Source organism: Carassius gibelio, chromosome A23 (assembly GCF_023724105.1).
Source record: "Carassius gibelio isolate Cgi1373 ecotype wild population from Czech Republic chromosome A23, carGib1.2-hapl.c, whole genome shotgun sequence".
NCBI lineage: Eukaryota > Metazoa > Chordata > Actinopteri > Cypriniformes > Cyprinidae > Carassius > Carassius gibelio.
This window is the reverse complement of record NC_068393.1, coordinates 22,473,414-22,494,151: the sequence shown is the minus strand read 5'-3', so window position 1 is coordinate 22,494,151 and position 20,738 is coordinate 22,473,414. Positions and strand designations below refer to the sequence as shown.

General features: G+C 36.5%; 1 protein-coding gene and 1 long non-coding RNA gene across 5 annotated transcripts in view; one reads left to right on the top strand and one right to left on the bottom strand.

The window, feature by feature from the left end:
• Positions 1-12,675, top strand: part of LOC127944799 (homeobox protein Hox-C5a) — a 56,934-nt gene extending 44,259 nt beyond the window's left edge. Inside the window, exons 1-2 of one of the 2 annotated variants that reach the window (XM_052541068.1) lie at positions 5,951-6,661; positions 11,997-12,675. In XM_052541068.1, coding sequence (XP_052397028.1) covers positions 6,091-6,661; positions 11,997-12,349 — 924 coding nt within the window. In that variant the 5' untranslated portion in view covers positions 5,951-6,090 and the 3' untranslated portion in view covers positions 12,350-12,675. Of the gene's footprint in view, positions 1-5,950; positions 6,662-11,996 lie in introns of those variants that run through there. The other variant, XM_052541070.1, reaches the window with a different exon arrangement.
• The window catches only part of LOC127944806 (uncharacterized), a 68,673-nt gene that overhangs the window by 13,733 nt on the left and 34,202 nt on the right, over positions 1-20,738 (bottom strand). For 2 of the 3 annotated variants that reach the window (XR_008150434.1, XR_008150435.1), the window contains exon 3: positions 598-743. This is a non-coding gene — a long non-coding RNA (uncharacterized LOC127944806). Of the gene's footprint in view, positions 1-597; positions 744-10,669; positions 10,806-11,006; positions 11,084-11,182; positions 11,237-20,738 lie in introns of those variants that run through there. The other variant, XR_008150436.1, reaches the window with a different exon arrangement.

Here is a 20,738-nt window from a genome sequence, read left to right as displayed (position 1 = left end):
AAAGTAAGAGGTGTACGCAAGTGCATAGATTACCAGCCCTTAACCAATCATCCGAGACAGGTCCATTCTGCATTAGCAGCAATGACCTTACCGCCAGTGGTGACAGTCAACTGTCAGCAACGTCTCACTCCTGGCAATTTCAGGGCTCAAAGTTGAGAAATAATTAGGCCCAACAGTCCTCTAGGGTTAAACCAGGGCTGCGAGTCATCATTCCAAAGCTCTGTCAAAAGGGTCAGAGGTCAAAATCAGCCAATGATATGACCTCCACATCGTGTCCATGATCCCATAGTTTGGTTGGAGGATTGCCAAAGACAGATCGGGTTATCAGATCGAGCTTCCCTTCTGAGAAGAGTGATGCATTCAAATCATAATGAAACCCAACCTGTACCACACTGGAATTTTCATCACCATGTAGTTATAAAGAGCCGGAAAGGTGAACATGCATGCAATTACTCCACAGACAGAGGCACTGTGCTTCGGATGCACACGTTATAATAGATAGTAGATGACAGGATGTGGCTGGAAACGGCTCAGATGTGGCAAGCTGGTGTTATTTGGGCTCTTTCCAGTCAATAAGGAAAATAAATGATCCCTTACCTTATTATGAACACAAACTGAAACTGTTTTCCTGTCATCCGTCCTGGCAAAACATGCGTACTGATGGGACACAAGCTGTTTGGAAGTGAAGGGGGGACGCTTGCGATGACTTGTTTACCCGGAGCTTTTCAACGGAGGTCAAACGTCTGTAGAGAACACATGGAGGCATGTTGAACACCGCTTCCCCTCATGATTTATACTAATCAAACATATGGCATGAGGAGAAACGAATAAACCCTTAATATTTGATCTCTATAAAATGAGAGTAAATGACATTAAAATTCAGTTTAAATCCATTGTAAATTCAGCCGAGAGCAAATGTATCTTATCTGGACTATAAAAAAGTGTGTATAATCTTATTGAGGTGGAGCAGTGCACACACCTGTTTTTTTTCTTTCCTACCCTGCAGTCAAACACTTCTGCAACTCCTGCCTCACCCCCCTACAACCCCCCAACCCCACCTCTTCATGCTGAAACCCATTACAGAAATACAATTTCTAATGCCTTCACACAGGCCCGCGATCGACTGCAAACAAATTTATATTCACCCCGTAAACAGAGAGCAGCAGAGATTTATTTATTGAGCGGAGAAGAGAGAAACAAGCTAGCGCGTGAACCCTGGGTAACCCCACAGCTGACATGAAGATGGATAAGTGTACCATGCAAATGTACAGAGGGAAGGGATATATTGCACTCCGTCATTCAGTGCTTCGCTGCCCGTAGAATTCCATTTATTCTTCCAGCTGGGACCAGATCTCAGGGGTTGCAAGTGCACAGTTATACTTTGTTGATTATTTGAGATTGTTTTTTAATCACTGCAGAGCCCTACAGTAAAACTCTTTATTGGTCATATAAGTGCAAATCCCTCCTTCTGTTCTATGCAATAGTTCAAATGCAGTTGCAATGATAGTTTAAATGCAAACAATATCAAAACTATTAGGTCTATTATCATTTTATTACTTTTTTTCTGTCCACTTTCCTAATTAACACTTGCCATTTTATTATTAAAACACTGACACTTTTATCCGCAATGACTTCAGTGCATATGTTTTGTGTCCTAAAAGCATGAATGTAAATGTGTTGCAAATGTATTAAGACAGTGGCTTCTGTACATGTCTAAGTATTTCTATTTTCTGATCTTGATCCAGTGTTGAAATCTTTTGAACCAATAATACTTTTTTAATGACTGGGCTACAGGAAGGAGAGACCAAGTCTGAAAGTATAAAGACCACATCTGTTTTGACTAAAAAGGTGTGAGAGTGTTGTACTCCTGATAACCTCTAAAGGTCATCTCTGTCTAATGGTCTATGACTTTGGTGAAAACTTTTTGAAATGTCACCTGTAAAATATGAAGTATATGTATATGTAAAACAGTCATAAAATCTCATTATACTTTAAACATGCAAACAGTTAAGATTAACAGAGTGAGGGTTTCAAAAGTGCAAATGTACACCTGGTATATACCTTAAGGAACTATTTCTTATCATTGTGACTTAAATTTAACCAGTTTATTAATCAGTTTATTTATTATGTTACAATATGAAAAATAAAATAATAATAGAGCATGAATTGTCATATTCCATACAAGTTTAATATTCAATATTCTGATTCAATTAGCTATTACACATGACGTTACAAACATTTAAATCTATTTGAAAGAAAGAAAGAAAGAAAGAAAGAAAGAAAGAAAGAAAGAAAGAAAGAAAGAAAGAAAGAAAGAAAGAAAGAAAGAAAGAAAGAAAGAAAGAAAGAAAGATCTGAACTCCGTAATAGTTAGATCTTCGTTATTTCTCGTCGAAAGTAAAAGTGCTGGTCAAAAACTGTGACTATTTTATTACTGTTTTTCATTTCATGACATTTACTTTAAATTACAAGAATGTTAATGAAACCAGCTAAATAAAAAAGCATTAGAAAGCGTTTTTTTTTCTTTTCTTTTATGCAGTAGGGAATATAAAAGCCAGTATTTGTAGGCTATAATAAAGCTTAGCAACGACGCGACGGTTAGGCTTACCCTATAGGCTAATAAAAATCGCTATACTTTGCTTTATTCATATTTTTTATATATTATTTTATTAATCAAGTATTTAACGAATTAAACAATTATGTAATCTTATCAGTTTTGCTTGTTTAATGTTTAGAAAGAATGAACAAATCTTAAACTAAAAAAAATAGTTTGTTGTGTAAAGCGGTTCGTTATTGCAGGAGAGACAGCTGCTAATTATCATTTGACCGAAGAATGACCTGCAACGACAGCTGTTTAGAGCGCACATAATCACTCAGAGATCTCATACAATTAACTGATAATTCCCTTTTAACATGATTTCAGCTGTTATGTTAGATTCCCTATGGTCTAAAATTCAAAACAGAGTTTCAGTTTTCCCGACGAATCTAGAGAGAAAACATTTTTGCTTTTTAAATATAATCGGAATATGAAAGAAGATGGAATGAAACTTTAACGCCATATGCGGAGCGTGTCCCATGGCCATGGGGACTTGGGGGCAAAAATGCCACTAAATTGGACAAAAATGCCCATCCATAAATTAAATCTATTACGTCTGTTGCTAACAAAGTGAAAATGAACAGACAGTGGCATCAAATTAAGATCTGCTCATTTTGCACCTGATTTAATTTTAGGCGTTTTTACTGTGTTGCGCTTAAGATTTCAATGACCGGTCAGAGCTCAGATGAGTCATCGCTGAAACTCAGCAGTTTTAAGTGCGCGTGCGTTCTCTGACTGAATTACGAATTCCCTCATCATAAACAACAAAGCGCAGATGCACGTACAAGGTTAGTAAGAGATTCATTTCACAGTGTAAACAGCTTCGGTGACTATCGTTAAATGTGCTTAAACTCGCGATAGATCAATGATAGTGATGCACTTTCTATACAGGTGCATCTCAATAAATTAGAATGCCGTGGAAAAGTTTATTTATTTAAGTAATTTAACTCAAATTATGAAACTCGTGTATTAAATAAATTCAATGCACACAGACTGAAGTAGTGTAAGTCTTTGGTTCTTTAACTGTGATGATTTTGGCTAAAAAAAAAAACAGTTTTAGTGAATTGCTGGCCTTCATGTACCCAATTCTTAGTTGGTGCTCCTCTTGCTTTAATTACTGCCTCAATTCAGCGTGGCATGGAGGTGATCAGTTTGTGGCAATGCTGAGGTGGTGTAGAAGCCCAGCTTTCTTTGACAGTGGGCTTTAGCTCAGCTGCATTTTCTGGTCTCCTGTTTCTCATTTTCCTCTTAACAACACGCCAATAGATTCTTTACAGGGTTCAGGTCTGGTGAGTTTGCTAGCAGACCAACACAATGGTCATTTAACCAAATTCTGGTGCTTTTGGCAGTGAGGGCAGGTGCCAAATCCTGCTGGAAAATGAATTCAGCATCTTCAAAAAGTTAGTCAGCAGAAGGAAGCATGAAGTTGGTTTTCAAAAAACACCAGCAGATGACATTGCACCCCAAATCATCACAGACTGTGGAAACTTAACACTGGACTTGGGTCTATGAGCTTCTCCACCCTTCCTCCAGACATGCCCATGGTTTCCAAATGAAATACAAAACTTACTCTCATCTGAAAAGAGGACTTTGGACCACTGGACCTCCTCCTTAGCCCAGGTAAGATGCCTCTGACATTGTCTGTGGTTCAGAAGTGGCTTAACAAGAGGAATACGACAACTGTAGCCAAATTCATTGACACATCTATGTGTGGTGGCTCTTGATGCCTTGACGCCAGCCTCAGTCCATTCAAATTCTTGAATCGATTTTGCTTGAAAATCCTCATAAGGCTGCAGTTGTCTCGGTTGGTTGTGCATCTTTTTCTTCTACACTTTTTCCTTCCACTCAACTTTCTGTTAACATGCTTGGATACAGCACTCTGTTAACAGTCAGCTTATTTGGCAATGAATGTGTGTGGCTTACCCTTCTTGTGAAGGGTGTCAATGATTGTCTTCTGTACAACTGTCAGATCAGCAGTCTTCCCCATGATGGTGTAGCCTATAAAACCAAACTGAGAGACCATTTTGAAGGCTCAGGAAACCTTTGCAGGTGTTTTGAGTTGATAAGCTGATTGGCATGTCACCATATTAAAATTTTAAATTGGTGGGTTTTTGTTAAATGTGAGCCAAAACCATCATAATTAAAAGAACCAAAGACTTAAACTACTTCAGTCTGTGTGCATTGTATAAGTTGAATACACGCATTTCACAATATGATTTGAATTACTGAAATAAATGAACTTTTCCACGACATTCTAATTTATTGAGAACCACATGTTTGTGATCCTGGACCACAAAACCAGTCTTAAGTGTCAATTTTTAAAAACTGAAATGTATACATCATATAAAAGCTAAAAAAATAAGCTTTGGCTGGGATACAACTATTTGAAAATCTGGAATCAGAGGGATCAAAAAAATACAAATATCTAAATATTGAGAATATCTGCTTTAAAGTTGTCCAAATGAATTCTTAGCAATGCATATTACAAATAAAAAATTATGCTTTTATATATTTACGGTAGGAAATTTATTAAATATCTTCATGGAACATGATCTTTAATTAATATCCTAATGATTTCTGGCTATTGCTACAAATATACCCCAGCGACTTAAGACTGGTTTTGTGCTCCAGGGTCACATATTTTATTAAAAAGACGGGTTTATAATGTTTAATTGATAAGCCTAACGGGTTACCTAGGAGTAAAGGCTTCAGAACTACAAGGACGTTTCTAATAAGTTTCCTTTTCAGCGTTTCAATGACGCAACAATCGTCACGTTTTATTTAATATGCGTGAACCACAAGATCCATGGCTGTCTTATTAACAGCTATTGACAACGGCTTAAGAACTTATTCCCTGAGCTGTATACATTTCGAGTATAACCTAAGGCCGCTATACTGACTAAAAACGTCATTGATTTTCTCTAAGTGCTAATCTGAAGAGCAGATATGGACTGGTCCTTATAGAAACACACACATACACACAAATATTACGCCATTTTGTGCTAAACTTAAAATTAAAACACAATACATAGCCATCAGTAAAGTAAATAAAAATGAAAAGAGTTCTATCTGGGTCTGAAACAAACTATTTTTTTTATATTCAAAATGTCACACAATTTCTCAGCAAAATGAAGTGCGCTTTAATAACATTCAATATTATCCATTATGAAATGAAGTAGCTACTTATGTTGACCCCCCTTCGCACGCGCGCGGGCACACACACTCCACGGGACCTCATTAGCAGGTCAAATAAGTCGCTCAAACTTGCTTGCTTTGGTAAATTAACGCTCACTCAGATGAGGGAGATGTCCGGCTATTGGCCCAGAGTTATAGGGCACGTCATCCCCATCCATCACCGATCGAATGTTTCTACAAGGCATGTCCCTGTCTAGATCGGTGCCTCTGTCCTTTTGCGAGCTATGTGTGTCGTCTGTGGATGGAGCTTCTGTCGCGAACATCTTAGGACAAAAATCTGGAATATATGAGATGCAATCATGAATTCTTATGAAGGGTTCAGGGACACAACGTCACTCTTCATAAAGGGCTATCATGCTACTGGAGTTATGCGTCTGCATCAGGACCACGGAGCTACTACTGACTTCCTCAGCAGAGAGGAGGGACGTGTCAACACCGAGGCGGATTTTCTTCGGTATCGTTTCACGAATCTCAGTGCCACGGCCACAGGCGCGTGTTCAAAGCTCTGTGAGGACCCTGGCCGTGCTAACTCGACCAGACCCCCCTTCCCCCATAATCAAGATGTCTATAGACCAATGCACCCCATCCGACCCCAAGTCCCCTCCTTCCAAAGCTGCAGTGAGCAGGGTCTTTCCAGAACGGACTTCTCGCCTTCCTCAGACACTTTAAGAACTTTCTCCGGCGCGCGCTGTGAGCTCGGCCCTGTCAACAACACGCACCTCGATGTGCACACATGCGACGGCCCAGTGCTTCACCCAGCACTCGAGGACAATAATACCAGACATGAGGCTCTAAATACGTTAAATGAGACACTGCAAAGTGGAAAGACTTTCAATTGGATGAGAGTGAGGAGAAATCAGTCCCGTACAGGTAAGCTGACTAGTTTTTTAGTTTGATGAACTTCTCTGCAGCGCACCTTTACAGCTAAGAGATGAATTGACCGAGTGTGCTTTAGCCAACATCTTTTCCTTCTCAGCTTTAAAAATTCTGCTGGTTTGATTTAAAATACAATGCGACTTTTTTCTTTTTAACTAATTCGTTCTTTACATTTCATCTGACTAAAATTGGTGTATACTTAGTAGGACAAGAACTTTTCAGCTAGCAGAAATGAATTATTGGAGGTTGAGTTACGTGTGTCAACAAGTTTGGCTGTACTTGCAAAGGACACATTTGGAAAACTGTACCAACAAATATAGTGAAACATGATTAGTTGTGAGAACATTTCAAGTGTTATGCAGTTTTGAGTTATAAATCAACCAAGTAATGTTTTCCTTTAAATTTACCCATATCAACAGGTTTAAATAAAGGCTCAGATTTAGGGAATATTATCACCTAAAAACCTCAATGTGCTTGAAAAATAAAATGTTGCATGCTAAGATAGTTTTATATGCATGTACACACACACATATACATATATATACTTATACACACACTTGTGTATATGTTTGTGTGTGTGTGTAATATTTATATATATATATATATATATATATATATATATATATATATATATATATATATATATATATATATATATATATATACACACACTATCATTCAAAAGTTTGGGATCAGAATTTCTTTACATTTTTTTAAAAGGAGTTTTTTTCTGCTCATCAAGGCTGCATTAATTTGATAAAAAATACAGGAAATGTAATATTGTGAAATATTATTATGATGAAAAGTAAAATGTTTATATTTTAATATACATTAAAATCTAAATTATTCCTGTGATGCAATCACTGCTCCAGTCTTCAATGTCACATGGTCTTTCAGATATCATTCTAATAGGCCTTTGCTTATTTATTATCAGTTTTGCTTCTTAATATTTTTTTGGAACCTGTGATACTTTTTTTCAGGAATCTTTGGTGAATAAAAAGTTACAAAGAAGAGCATTTATTTTAAATAGAAAACTTTTCTAACAATATGCGCTACAGTTCAAAAGTTTGGGCTCAGTTAACTTTCTTATTCTTTCTATTTTTGAAAGAAATTAATCTTTTATTCAGCAAGGATGTGTTAAATTGATAGCAAATATTTATATTGACAGAAAAGGTTTATATATCAAAGAATTCTGAAAAAGTATTGCAGTTTCCAAAAAAATACCTGGAAGCACAACTATTGCAAAAATGATCATTCTAATAATAAATTAGCATATTAGAATGATTTCTTAAGGATCATGTGACACTTTAAAATAAATTATATTTTAAAGGATATTAAAATAAAAAACATTATTTTAAACTGTAATAACGTTTCGCAAGAATATGGTTTTTTTCTGTATTTTTGATCAAATAAATGCAGCCTTGATGAGCATATTCTTTAAAGAAACATTGCAAATCTTACTGATACCAAACTTTTGAACGGTATTGTATATGTATATATCACACATTATATATAATCACAAAAAGTAGCAAAAATATGAAGCTCAGCCCATCCTGTGCAGATATGGCACGTGTCAGAGACAAGGAATTTGTGCTTCACAAATCAGACTACCTGAATGCTAAAAACCTTTAAAAACTTAAGGAGAGTCGAATATATAAGATCTGCTCTGATGCTTATATGGGTCAGCAACAACATGCCAGGCAAAATTCCTCCATTTTTATAAATAGCACTCTTCCTTCTATTCTGAATGTTAAAAATCCTCTCACTAACAAGAAGCAGCCCAGGCCATATTAAAAGGAGTCCAGCACCCCCTAGCTCTCTATTCAGAGCCAAATAAACTTTCCTGGACAGAGCCCTTAATCTTAATAGAGACCAATGTTTATATGCTGCAATTCATTTTCTATATTGAATGTTGGAAAATGTCTGTCAGAATCTTACTGTAATCCTTAACTGGAATAATGATTGGATAGGTCTGCGTTTAATGCAGTTCAAATGTGAGTTACTTGACATGTGCTCATAAAACGTCACGCTCAATGACATTTGACCTGTATAATGTCAAAGTATTTAATGTTTGTTGTGAGAGCTGTGTGTTAAATTGTGAATCGTTTGCCCCCTCAATAAATCACAATGTATGGAATAAGGTTGACGGTAAAACCAAGAAGAGCCCTGTTTGATTTGTCATTTGCTACAAATCAGTAATACAGCATTCATATGGTTTCCACACTGTCAAGGAGAAGAATTGTCTGGCCAGGACAAACTTATGATCTAAAATAACTCACAGGCAAATATGTCAGCGAAAAGGTCATTTCGGGCTATATCGGCCAGCGTATGAACAACAGCTGTGGTCAGGAAATAGGATGGAGAGGCCTGCTATATCAAATCTCAAAAGCTTGAATGGTGGCAAGGCTAGGAGTTCACAGTTTGTTTACTGTATTAGAGCTTCTGCTGTTTGTTTCTTTTTCTTTTGTCTGTCCACCCACACTCACCTACAGACAGGTACTATATATAAGTTAAACTTTTTGCTCACACTCCTATATTTCTGTTCCTTTAAGCACATAAGGTTTAAGGGATAGTTCATCCAAAAATAAATTCTAACCCTTGTGTCAATGTATGCATTTGTTCCTTTGGCAGAACACACACAAAAATCCAAAAAACTTTGAATCTCCATTGTATTTATTTGTATGCATACAGTTCTGGAACAACATGAGGGTGATTAAATGGCGATTTCATTTTTTGGTGAACTTTTCTTTTAAAGAGGTGTATAAAGTGGTCTTCCCTCTGTGGTTAATGTCTTTGGATTTATCGCATGCCGTTGTATGATGATATATGAGAGGTATGTCAACAAGTGCTTAAGATAATACTCACATCAACACAGCAGCCAAAGTCAGATGTTAAATGGCACGGCCAATGTTTATGATCTGCTCTGTTACTTATAGGTTCATTATGACGTAATGCAATAAAAATATTAAAGGCATAGAGAACATTATTAAAGTAATAGTTCACCCAAAAAAATACATTTCTGTCATCCAAACCTGTGTCATTTTCATTTTTGCACACTAAAGAAGATATGTTATAGAACACGGGACCCCTCTGAATTCCACTGCAGAGACATTTTTCTAAAAATTTTCCATTGAAGAAAATAAGTCACACAGTTTTGGAATGCATTGAGAGTGAGTAAAGGATGGCAGGGTTTTTATTTTTAGAACTATCCCTTTACGTGAGAGATTCCACGCATTGTGAGGGTTATTGTTCTTACTGGGCAACATCAAAATGTTTCCTATACTCAACATGAATAAAAGCTTATACAGAGTGTCTGACTGGATCCCCCAGTACAGTGCACATAGTCCCAGTGCGTTATTCTTCAATTATACCCTGACAGCACCTGAATTACTGTGGGCTGGATGCCCAGATGACCGAGGCAATCTGTATCGATCCCCTGCTCTCTTTTAGGCTTAGTGGGCCACGTCATCCCTCTGGCTGGCTGGCCATTTCCAAGTTTGCAAGTCATTCCTCAAATGTTTCGTTTGATTCTTTTGTGCCTTCTGGCAACTGCCTATTCTATTATCCAGTAACTCATTCATCAGTGTTTTCATGCACACTAAGGAAATTGCTTAATTACTTCATATTTGTCAGTGAATGCACTGATTGCTGAAACATCCCTTGTGAATATTAGAGGTGACCCTACAATTGCTTTTTTCATATCTCTGTTTACTTTCATTTGCACAGTGACCTCGAGATAAAGATTGCTCTCGAAATCAACTGTATAATCAACTGTTTGTGCTCTGAGCCTGAAGAGAAAGGGTAGAGTTTATTCAGTTTAATTGACTCCTTGCAGGAAAACAGAAAGAAAAACTGCATAACATTTTGTTTGCAATAACAAAAGAAAGTCCTTTAGTCAGATTCAAGTCACCGCAGCCAAAACATTGTGCAGTTTGACTTTTGTTTTTGTATATGTCCTCTGTTTGTTGATGGTTACAAACACACACACACACACACACTTACACATGGTGTGCAGATGGCACAGAGGTTAGAGAGACACTTGCAACTGTAGCAGTATGTGAGGGCTCAGTGCGTCTATCACTCCAGGGATTTTCCCGCCTGACTCCTGTGTGTGTGCCGTAAAGGAATGTGTAACTTCCTGTGTTTCCAAAAGCAAACACCACAAGCAAACAACAAAACATGAGCTTGATTTCCTTAAAACAGCTGTTAGTTGGCTAGCTCGGTTAAACTGCAGATTTAATGATATTCTAAATTAACATGGAAAGGCAGATTTGGATGCACTTGATTTTCAATTAATTTACGGGGCATACTAGGTTGGGCAAAGTCATGTAGCACCAACCTGCAAAGCAGCATCTTTGGCAGATTTTTATGGCAAGCCGTGATGGACAGTGCATCTGGTACTTGTGCTGCAGTCATCTGTGAGATGCAAACAGACAGACAGTTCTCTGTTTAGCTGATACAGACAGGATTTCTGCATTCAGGTGAAGGTCATGCACAAGTCATTCACTATTAAACTTGCAGCAGAATGAGTGACCATCCTGGAAACCTGGCAAATCTTATTTCTGTTACTAAAAACAAAAATGTTATATCAAAATGTAATTACAGTTTCTAAAATGTGTTCTTGATTATATTTTTTATATATCTAAACAAACTCATCAACATTGATTTCACTCTTTCTCTTGCAAAAGAGTAGCTACAAATATTTTAAACTTAACCTAAAGGCATATTTTCGTGAATAAACTGGTTCGAATATCACTTAAACCCACTTTGAATCAGTCTAACATAGACTTTGATTGTTCATTCTAACTACGTTTTTAAGGAGGTCATTTAAAATAGAATTATTTAATATTAAATTATTATAAGACAGCAGAGCACCATATGAGTATAATAGTATTTGATTTTACCCTATATAGTTTATATCATTTTACATTCATAAGTTGCTGCTTTGTAAATAAGATAATTTGGTTTCCAACAGTGTGTGGCTTAAAAATAAAAAGCATCATTAATAAATGCCAATAGTATTTTATATGTACATTTAGCAATATGGCTGGATAGCCTATAATAACAGCAAAAGAAAAACTGATGTGTTTTGTTTAACGTGTTTTTCAACAAATTTACAACTGACATTTGCTTCGATCTGAGATTATTAAATTCACATTTTTAATGTGACATGTTTTAAAATATTTTCAGACCTATTCATTTTTTGTTAGGCTATGCAAACGTAAAATAACATGCAAGGATATTAAGCATCAATATTTATTTGCTAGATTTTTAAAAAATGTAGAGCTTGTGTTTTTATGAATTTTCTTTTATTGCATTGCCTTCACAGCTAAGATATATCTGGACCCTGAGCTGAAGACTGACCACGGACGAGATCCTGACGAGGAGCCCTCGACTGGAGCACCACGAACAAATTTTACGACCAAACAACTCACAGAACTGGAAAAGGAGTTTCATTTCAACAAATACCTGACTCGAGCTAGACGGCAGGAGATCGCAAACACTCTCCAGCTGAGCGAAACACAAGTGAAGATCTGGTTTCAAAACAGACGCATGAAACAGAAGAAAATGCTGCGGGAAGGCCTATTTCCGGGATTAATGCTGATTTCTGGGTGTGATGAGGACTCGAAAGAAACAGACACTTTTCCATCTGCTGACAAAAGATCATTTCTAGTAGGGTAAGATTGTTGGGACGGCTGCTATAGGCTACACAGAAATCTAAACGATCACGTGAATATCATGCGTTATAACGAGAGAGTGAGCTATGATTTATGAATGTTGCCAGCCATTAATGTTGCCACTAAACATAAATATTTCTTTATCGATCCAATTGTTTAAGAAAATGAAGCAGTTATTTGCTATGATAAAAAAGGAGTTTGCTCACCTGTTGAAGCAAGCGGATATATTTCAAATTAACTTTATAGTTACTATGTCTTTATGTAAAATAAAATAATTTTGTATATGCTGTTTTTTTTTTCAATCTGAATCTTCTTCTGTTATTAAGTATCAGAAAAGTAAACGTTTATATTAATAGAAATAATCAGAAAAAAAGGGCAAAAGTGTCATGACAAGTGACAAAGATGCCCCAGATATTTAAAACATGGAGAAAAGGAGGGGAAATTTCGGGGGAATTATATATATATATATATATATATATATATATATATATATATATATATATATATAAAATGCGTGGAATAAAACATTCTGATAACGTGCATCTGACGCGAACAGATTTAATTAGTTAAAAATCTAAAAATGCACATCTAATATTTAAACGCAGGCTGCACACATTTAGAAACAGTCAACAGGTTTGCTGCTGTTTGGCAGACATACTGTGTCTGTCATATTCATGCTGCTCGTGCTTTTATCTGCAAATGAAGAGCGCGGCACGATGATCGGTGATACTCGTCTTTCTAAATAATGGCGAAGAGCTGTCAACGTACAAAGTGCCTCCACTTAGCCGTGTATTTTCACCAATTTATTGCTGGAAGAGGTTAAATCGAGTGCCACGGGTTGAACCTTCTGATACAAACTCCTCATTTTGATGGCATCAAAGCAGTGCATTGAGAGCTATAGAAAACGGTGGTGAATAAAATGAGGCTTTTTTTAATTCTTTGGGGTAAACACCGTTTTCATTTTGAATGCATATAGATTCAGGGTGTATTTTATTCAGATGGCATAGCCTACTTTATCATAATTTAAAATGTTATGGAGAAAAAATGTACTTATTTGGCCTGCTCGTTTCTTTGTTTGGTGATATTCGACGGACATGGACAGAAATATTTGCTGGAATTATCTGGAACGAGAGAGGGGATTATCGACCTTTCTAAACGATCGATTTATCGATGTGATGGGGATTTAAACTGATTGCCTTTGAATTGATTTGCCTTGATGGGTTAAATAATTACAGCATTTGAACGAAAGCCATATTTTTCATTTCACTCATTGTTTTCATAGACAATGCATAGTAAAATAAAAATACTTCATACTAGATTCTTTACAATATTAATCTGCAAAATAATAATACTAACCTTAAATGAACTGCACGAAAATGCAAACAATTTTCTGCGTAAAATATAAATGTAATTTGAAGGGTTTTGCACATCTTTAACCCCCTTGTATCAAAACAAGCAAATTTTCTTACAAAAGCATTGCAGTCTCCTGAAGAAAACAAAATATCTGGACCATGGAAACGATTCTTGTTAAATTATATTAAATGTCCTAAAAAAAATTTCCAGCAGCCTTAAAATCGAAGTGTGTTAAACAAACAATATAAAGGCGAATAAAATTGATTGAAATAAACGCTCCCCCAGAGGGCTTGTTTTAAATATTTCTGGAAGTATTTATGTGACTTAGGTCTACTGAAAACATATCATCTCGCTAAATTAGGAAACTTATATGCACGAAGCACGACTTGCCTGAGCCTGCTAATATATGCAGTTACTCCAGAGTTCACCTTTCACCTCTTGACCTCTGTTTTGCCTCGAGACAGCAGTGACCCGGTCAGTATCTTCACAACTTCTTTCAACTTTTAAAATGTTTATTGGCTTCTAATTACAGCTTTGAAGAATTGTTTAAAAATATACATTTATTATTATTATTCCTTCTACTAGTTATAGTAATAATCGTATTCGCCTATACATTTTATTTATATTAGCTATTTGCTGCATAATATTTTCAAGTGTGTGTGTAGGTGTTTAATACAACACAGAAAAAAGTAAAAACCGACTATTTGATAATCATCTTTTTTTATAGCCAGTTGAATTTCATAACCCTCCAATAAGTTTTTGTTTTATTTTTAAAATCATATTATTAAGTAGATATGACTTGTTTTTTATTCTCTTTTAAACGTGAATGCGGAGTTAATGTCGCCAGTTTTAGGAGAGAGAAAAGCGCTTGTTTACGGATCTGTAGATTTCTTCTCGAAACGTTTGACGCATGAAAATTTACAGCGTTCAGGAAGGAAGTTTTCCTTTAGTATAGCTCATTAGATTTCACCTACACAAGCCGATGTGCATTTTAGCGGAGTTACATCCGCACGCGGGAGCTTAATGCCCACGTTATGACGTGTGGGTGCAGAAATTGATTACGCGATTGGATCAAATCCTCACTGCACTGTTGCATTTCACTCAGTAATTGAGAGGAAACGACATTACCTCGCTTATAGCGATGCTCTTAGAATGATGACCAAAGCCATTCATTATTTTCTGTGTTATAGGCCTAATATTTGAGTCTGAGCGAGCAACAATGATTCTATAGGCCTATGTAAATACACAGAAATAAAAATGTTATATTCTGCTACAAGTGTCAACCACACAAAATGAAAACGCATTATAATTATTTTCTTTTTATTCAAGTCAAGTCAAGTCTGCTTTATTGTCAATTCTTCCACATGTACAGTACATACAATTTGCGTTACTGTCAGACCCCCGGTGCATAGAGATACAGTAGAGCCTAAAAACTAAAATATAAGATACAACTATACAATAAGGGAATATAAAAAAGACATAATAAAAATAAAGTTAAATAAAGCAGCGCAAGGCACATGGCAGATAGAGTGCAAATCAGTGAAGTGAACAAACAGTGCAGATAAAAGATTTTTAGTGCAAAAAAGAAGCTTATTCAGTCTGATAAATTGACAAAGGGCTCAAGAGCAGTTATTTTATTTAACTGATGATGAGGTGGTAGAATGACATCAGTTCCATGCTGACATTTATTTTGCCTTATATGTAACTAAATGTGTTAATCAGTTAATAAAAAGAAGTAGATTAATAAATCACTATTTTACAATATTTTACATTGTTATAATCAGTTGATAAAAAAAAAATTAAATACAATTATGGAAACAACAATAAAAATAATGTATATTATTCATATTGAATAATATTGAAATACTGGCATTTTATTATTTATTTATTTAAAAATGTTATAAGTACTTTATTTCACATTTTGTTTATCAGTTAATAAAATAAGATTACGCAAAAATAAACAACAGCAATAATTATAATAATGAATCATATTTAATGACATAAAATTATATTTTATTATTTAATTTTATTACTATTGCTACAATTTTTTGTAGATTTAACAAAATGTTATATCGACTCAAAGTTTTTGCAAAAGTCTACCCCAAAAGAATGCAATTAATTGTCCACATATTCCTATACCATTAAACAATGTCAAATATAAATGTCATTGTCAATAAATGTGTGGATTAGATTCAAATGTGGAACACAAGACAATGTTTATACAACTCAATCTACATTATAATATATTAAAATCACAATTATACAAAATGTGTGCCTTTTTAATATAAGAAATACACTGACATACATTTATATTTGCCTGCATAATACTGAAAAAAATACTTATAAAATCATCCCAAATAGTTTCATAGCCATCCAAATTTTATGTTAAATTACTGAATATTTGGAAGGGGGAAAAATCATAATACAAAATATTTTTAGACATGCATATTGCTATGACAACAGGCTATTTTAAAATATAGTTGACCTCAAAGCCCCTGCATGTCTCACTTATGTGGCTGCTTCTGATGGGTGGTCCTTAAAATGGCTGGTTACTATTGTACACTAACAAAAGGAGACACAGAGCTTCTAACACCTCTTCCCATCCCACACAGTGTCCATTACAAACAGACATTGCATTGGTTTCTTCTGCACCTCAACCAGTAAAATGAAGAACTGGTACTATATATATATAACGCAGACCATTTTCTAGCCATCGTTTCTCCCATTTACGACTCCCGAGAACAGATGTTTGGGGACAGCTTACAGCCTCAGCGAATTTCTGTGTACAAAGCAAACAGCAGCACTCAGCACTTCTAGCGGGCTAAGAAATTGTGCTCTCGGAAAAGGGGGAGGGGGAGCATCGAGCAAAGGGTCTAGGAATCCGAATGAGGCAGAGAACAGGCGACACTTACCGAGGTGAAACTGTGTCACGGTTACGTTCAGGGGGTTTTGTATTCAAATCAGTGCACTACACTCTTAAAAATAAAGGTCCTTATTCACATTGATGGTTCAACAAAGAACCTTTAAATTTCAATGGACATAAGATTCTTTATAGTGGAAAAAGGTTCTTTCGATTTTTTTATATTCTTTACATTAAGAACAAGATGGTTCTTTTAAGAACTGTTCACTGAAGGTTCCTTGGAGAACCAAAGAAGGTGGTTCTACACTCTTAAAACTAAAGGTACTTTATTGGCACAGATAGTTCCAAGAACCTTCAACATCCATTGAACCTTTCCAATGGACAAAAGGTTATTTATAGTGGGAAAAGGTTATTTTAGGTGCCTAGGTGACTGTGACAGTGCAACTCAAACTGGCATAAAGGAGACCTTTATGTGTGGATTCTGGGAAACAAGCGTTGACCTCTATGGTGTAGCGCTGCGGACTCTCAAGGTTTGGATTGCCCTTTGAAAAGTTGCAGACGAACACTACAGGGACCTGAAAGCATGCATGTATATTTTGCTGATGCTGATATTTAGGCTTCTTGAGTGGTACAAAAACATAAAGGGGAAAAAAAAAACTACATTTATCGCACAAAAGCAAGTGGCATATTCCTCATAAAACAAAGAGCAATGCAGAAAAAATTAATAGCAATATCTCAAGGCTTTTTCTAAGCAGATACAAGGAGCAATTTCAATGCCATATGTTGGGTTCCATTGCATCACTCACCAAAACAAACCTGATTTTTCATACCTTCCGTATTGAATGTGTGCTATAAAGTGCAAAACAAATATGCAAACGCAAGCATATTTGACCTTTCATGTTCACATTTTCGGCTAACCGAAAAAGAATAAATGAGCCCTCCGATGAGTATTTGTCTGAACTATGCCAACCCCCCAAACACACACACACACACACACACACACACACACACTTCCCTTCTGCCTTTGGTGAGGTTGCCATAGTGATAGCCTCACAGACACAGAAGGAGGAGAACGAAGAGGTGGGGGGGAGACGAGAGGACGTTGTCTTTCTGTCTGTCTTCCAGATAAGACATTGTGCTCAATCCTACGATTCATGACAAAAGGTGTGTAGAACCTTAAGATGGACGGCATTATCGGAGTTAATTATTTGTTCAAATAATTTAGTTAATTATTTGAACAACTGGATAATGATAATCAATTCTGTATTGTGTTTTTATGTGGCCATTTAACAAAAAAAAACAGGTTTTGTGACCTAAAAATGCGTCTGTGCTGCATAATAAAGATGTGCATTTCTATTGGTCAGTCAGTGCATAAGGGAAAAACCCTGGTGCTCAATCAACCCGCAGTTTTATTTTTCATCTTAACTGTCTTCCATCTTCCCCCTCTCTCCTATTCATCCATCCCTCCAACGCCATTTATCTTTCCCTCCCTCTGCCTCGCACGCTACCCAACCGATATCAAGGCGTGATCCCGAGCCCTTCAAAGGTCAAGTGATACAAGGTCATTGGAGGGTCAGGCCTGCTGACTGGCTGACCTCCGGGAGGACTTCTGCCGTCAGCCAATCACACGCCAGCGTCTCCCACAGCAGTCTGCCTCCATCCCTGGCGGGCCCTCGGCGGTACGTCACGTGATCATTAACGGACTGAAGCATCATGATGGAAATGATTAATGACGCTTTTAGTACCTGTTTAGAATGAAGCTGTCCACACTGCACTGTAATTACCCACTCCCAGGCGGCAGCTGCCTAACATAATTGCTTTTTGTTTGTTGACCTGGTTTACCAGAGAGAAAGATGGCTTTAGATAGGTGAAGTGTGAGCCGTTGTGCATGTTGGCGTTTTATAGAGGGTGAAAAAGCGAGAAAGGTGCACGATCGTACGTGATGTCAGATTTAGCTCCATCCTTAAAAGTCTCGGCTGACGCGTGTGATTTTTTTCCCCCCATTTCAGACAGAAAGGAATTTTGTTTTATTTTTGAAAGTGCATTTGATAATTCCTCATTTTTATGTGGCACTCTGGCCACTGAGAGGTAAACACGAGACGTGTGAATCTGCAATAAAACTTCAGAATCAACAGCTGTGATTGTAATAAGTAATTCGAAATAAACTGAGACGTTGGTGAATGAAATATCCTTCCTATCATTCCTGTCCATATGTCTTAAAACCAACCCATATTTCAGTGGAAAGCACTTAAACTGTTTTACAGCTATAAACATTACTTGCATTTGGTCGCATGAATCAAATGATGGTCTCCAAAAATGTCTGTATTCTCTGTGACAGTATTAAACAGGAATCAGGATGGGCTGATTTGAGAGTCTGAGATGGGAATATTGAGTTGAAGTGTTTCCCAACTTTATTTTTGCTCCAGGAACCCCACAGCCATCATTTACGCTCAAGTACCCTTCAGTGACAGCAAACCAGATGTGTGTTACACTGGCTATCATACAGAATTCCCATCAATATTATTAATATTGAGAACAATCAATAATGTCACAAAGTGATATATATATTCTTTTTCTTTTCTTTTTTCTTTTTAAACAATAAGTGAATGTTTTTATGAATGGTTTTGTCTTAAATAGTAACAGAATATGTTTTTAAATAAATTACTTTTTTAAATATTTAATTTTTTCGACTATCCCCACCATTTTAAAGGAATATTCCACCCAAAAATGAAAATTCTATATTATTTATTAATCCCCTTGTCTTTCCAAACCTGTATGCATCGCTTTCTTCTGCAGAATATAAAAAGAAATTTTGAAGAATGTTGGTAACCAAATAGTTTAAGTTCCCATTGTCTTCCATGAAAAAATAAGTATTTGGAAGAATATTGGAAGGAAGTTTTTTGTCCATACAATGTAAGTCAATGGGAGTCGAGATGGTTACCAACATTCTTCAAAATATCTTCTTTTATGTTCCACAGAAGAAAGTTTGAAACAATAAACCTCCCTTTAAATTATGTGATGCTGCACTTACTGAAAGATGCATATTTTTCACAAATAACGATTCTGCACAAATACAGCTGCCAAAGGATTTACGTCATGCTGCATGCGATCACTGATCCGATAGCTTTTCACATTTCTTCTGCTTTGCCTCAAAGTCAACAAGAGATGGTTTTCACAGCTCACACTGTATTTCCTTAATGTGACGTATTTCTGAGTGCAACAAGACGAGCAACAATTCAAGACCATAAAAAGGTTTAGTGACATCATATTACAAAAAAATGTCCAAAAATGATATTTTGGAATAACATGCAGTTCTGCATAAAGCTCAACAACTGCATGAATGTGTATGAAGAAAGTAAATCGGGTCAATTTAGATTTCTCCAGAGCTTGCACTGGGGTTTACAGCTCATATTTCACATTGATCCACGGCCCTTATTATTAATGAGCAAGTGGCGATGAGAGTAAATTACTGTAACTGAAGGAAAACAAAGTAAATAAATAATGCTTTTCCATACAGGTATCAAAACAATATGGTTAAAAATGGCTAGGTCTTTGACCCCTTTTATCCCACCTTTCCAAAATATTAGCAAGTAATGTTTAAAACATGAATGTATACAGATAAATCACAACCATGTCAACGTGTTCTCCCACTGATCCAGCATTATACATACATCTGCATTCCTCAAGCACAAAGTGTCATATTTGTCATTGAACTTTTGCATCTGCTCTGCATAGCACCATTGATCCCTGACCATAACGACGACAGCGAGACTCAGATAAGCAGACCATGGCTGACCTATAGGCTGGCATGGACCGACTGTCCATAAATTTGCAGCTCTTTTCAGCTGGGTACATCACACCCCGTTTCATGTGCCAAGGCGAGGGGACAGAGGCAGTCTGCTATCAGCCCTCTCTGTGTGAGCAGCTTTCATCCTCAGGCTGGTTCTCACATAACTCAGCCACAGTGTCTCTCCCTTTGCCTCATAAATAACATCCCTATCGTCTGATAATGCCCACTTAATGCTTAGTCAATAAACCCCACAGTGCCATGGTTTCTCCCCTCTCTCTTTCGTACATAAATATAAAGAGTATGCTCGGATTGATGTGACACTCGGGTCTCACTCCATCTGGGAAGAGAGGAGAAGCCCGAAGGGCCCGGAGAGAAACGATGGAGGAGAGG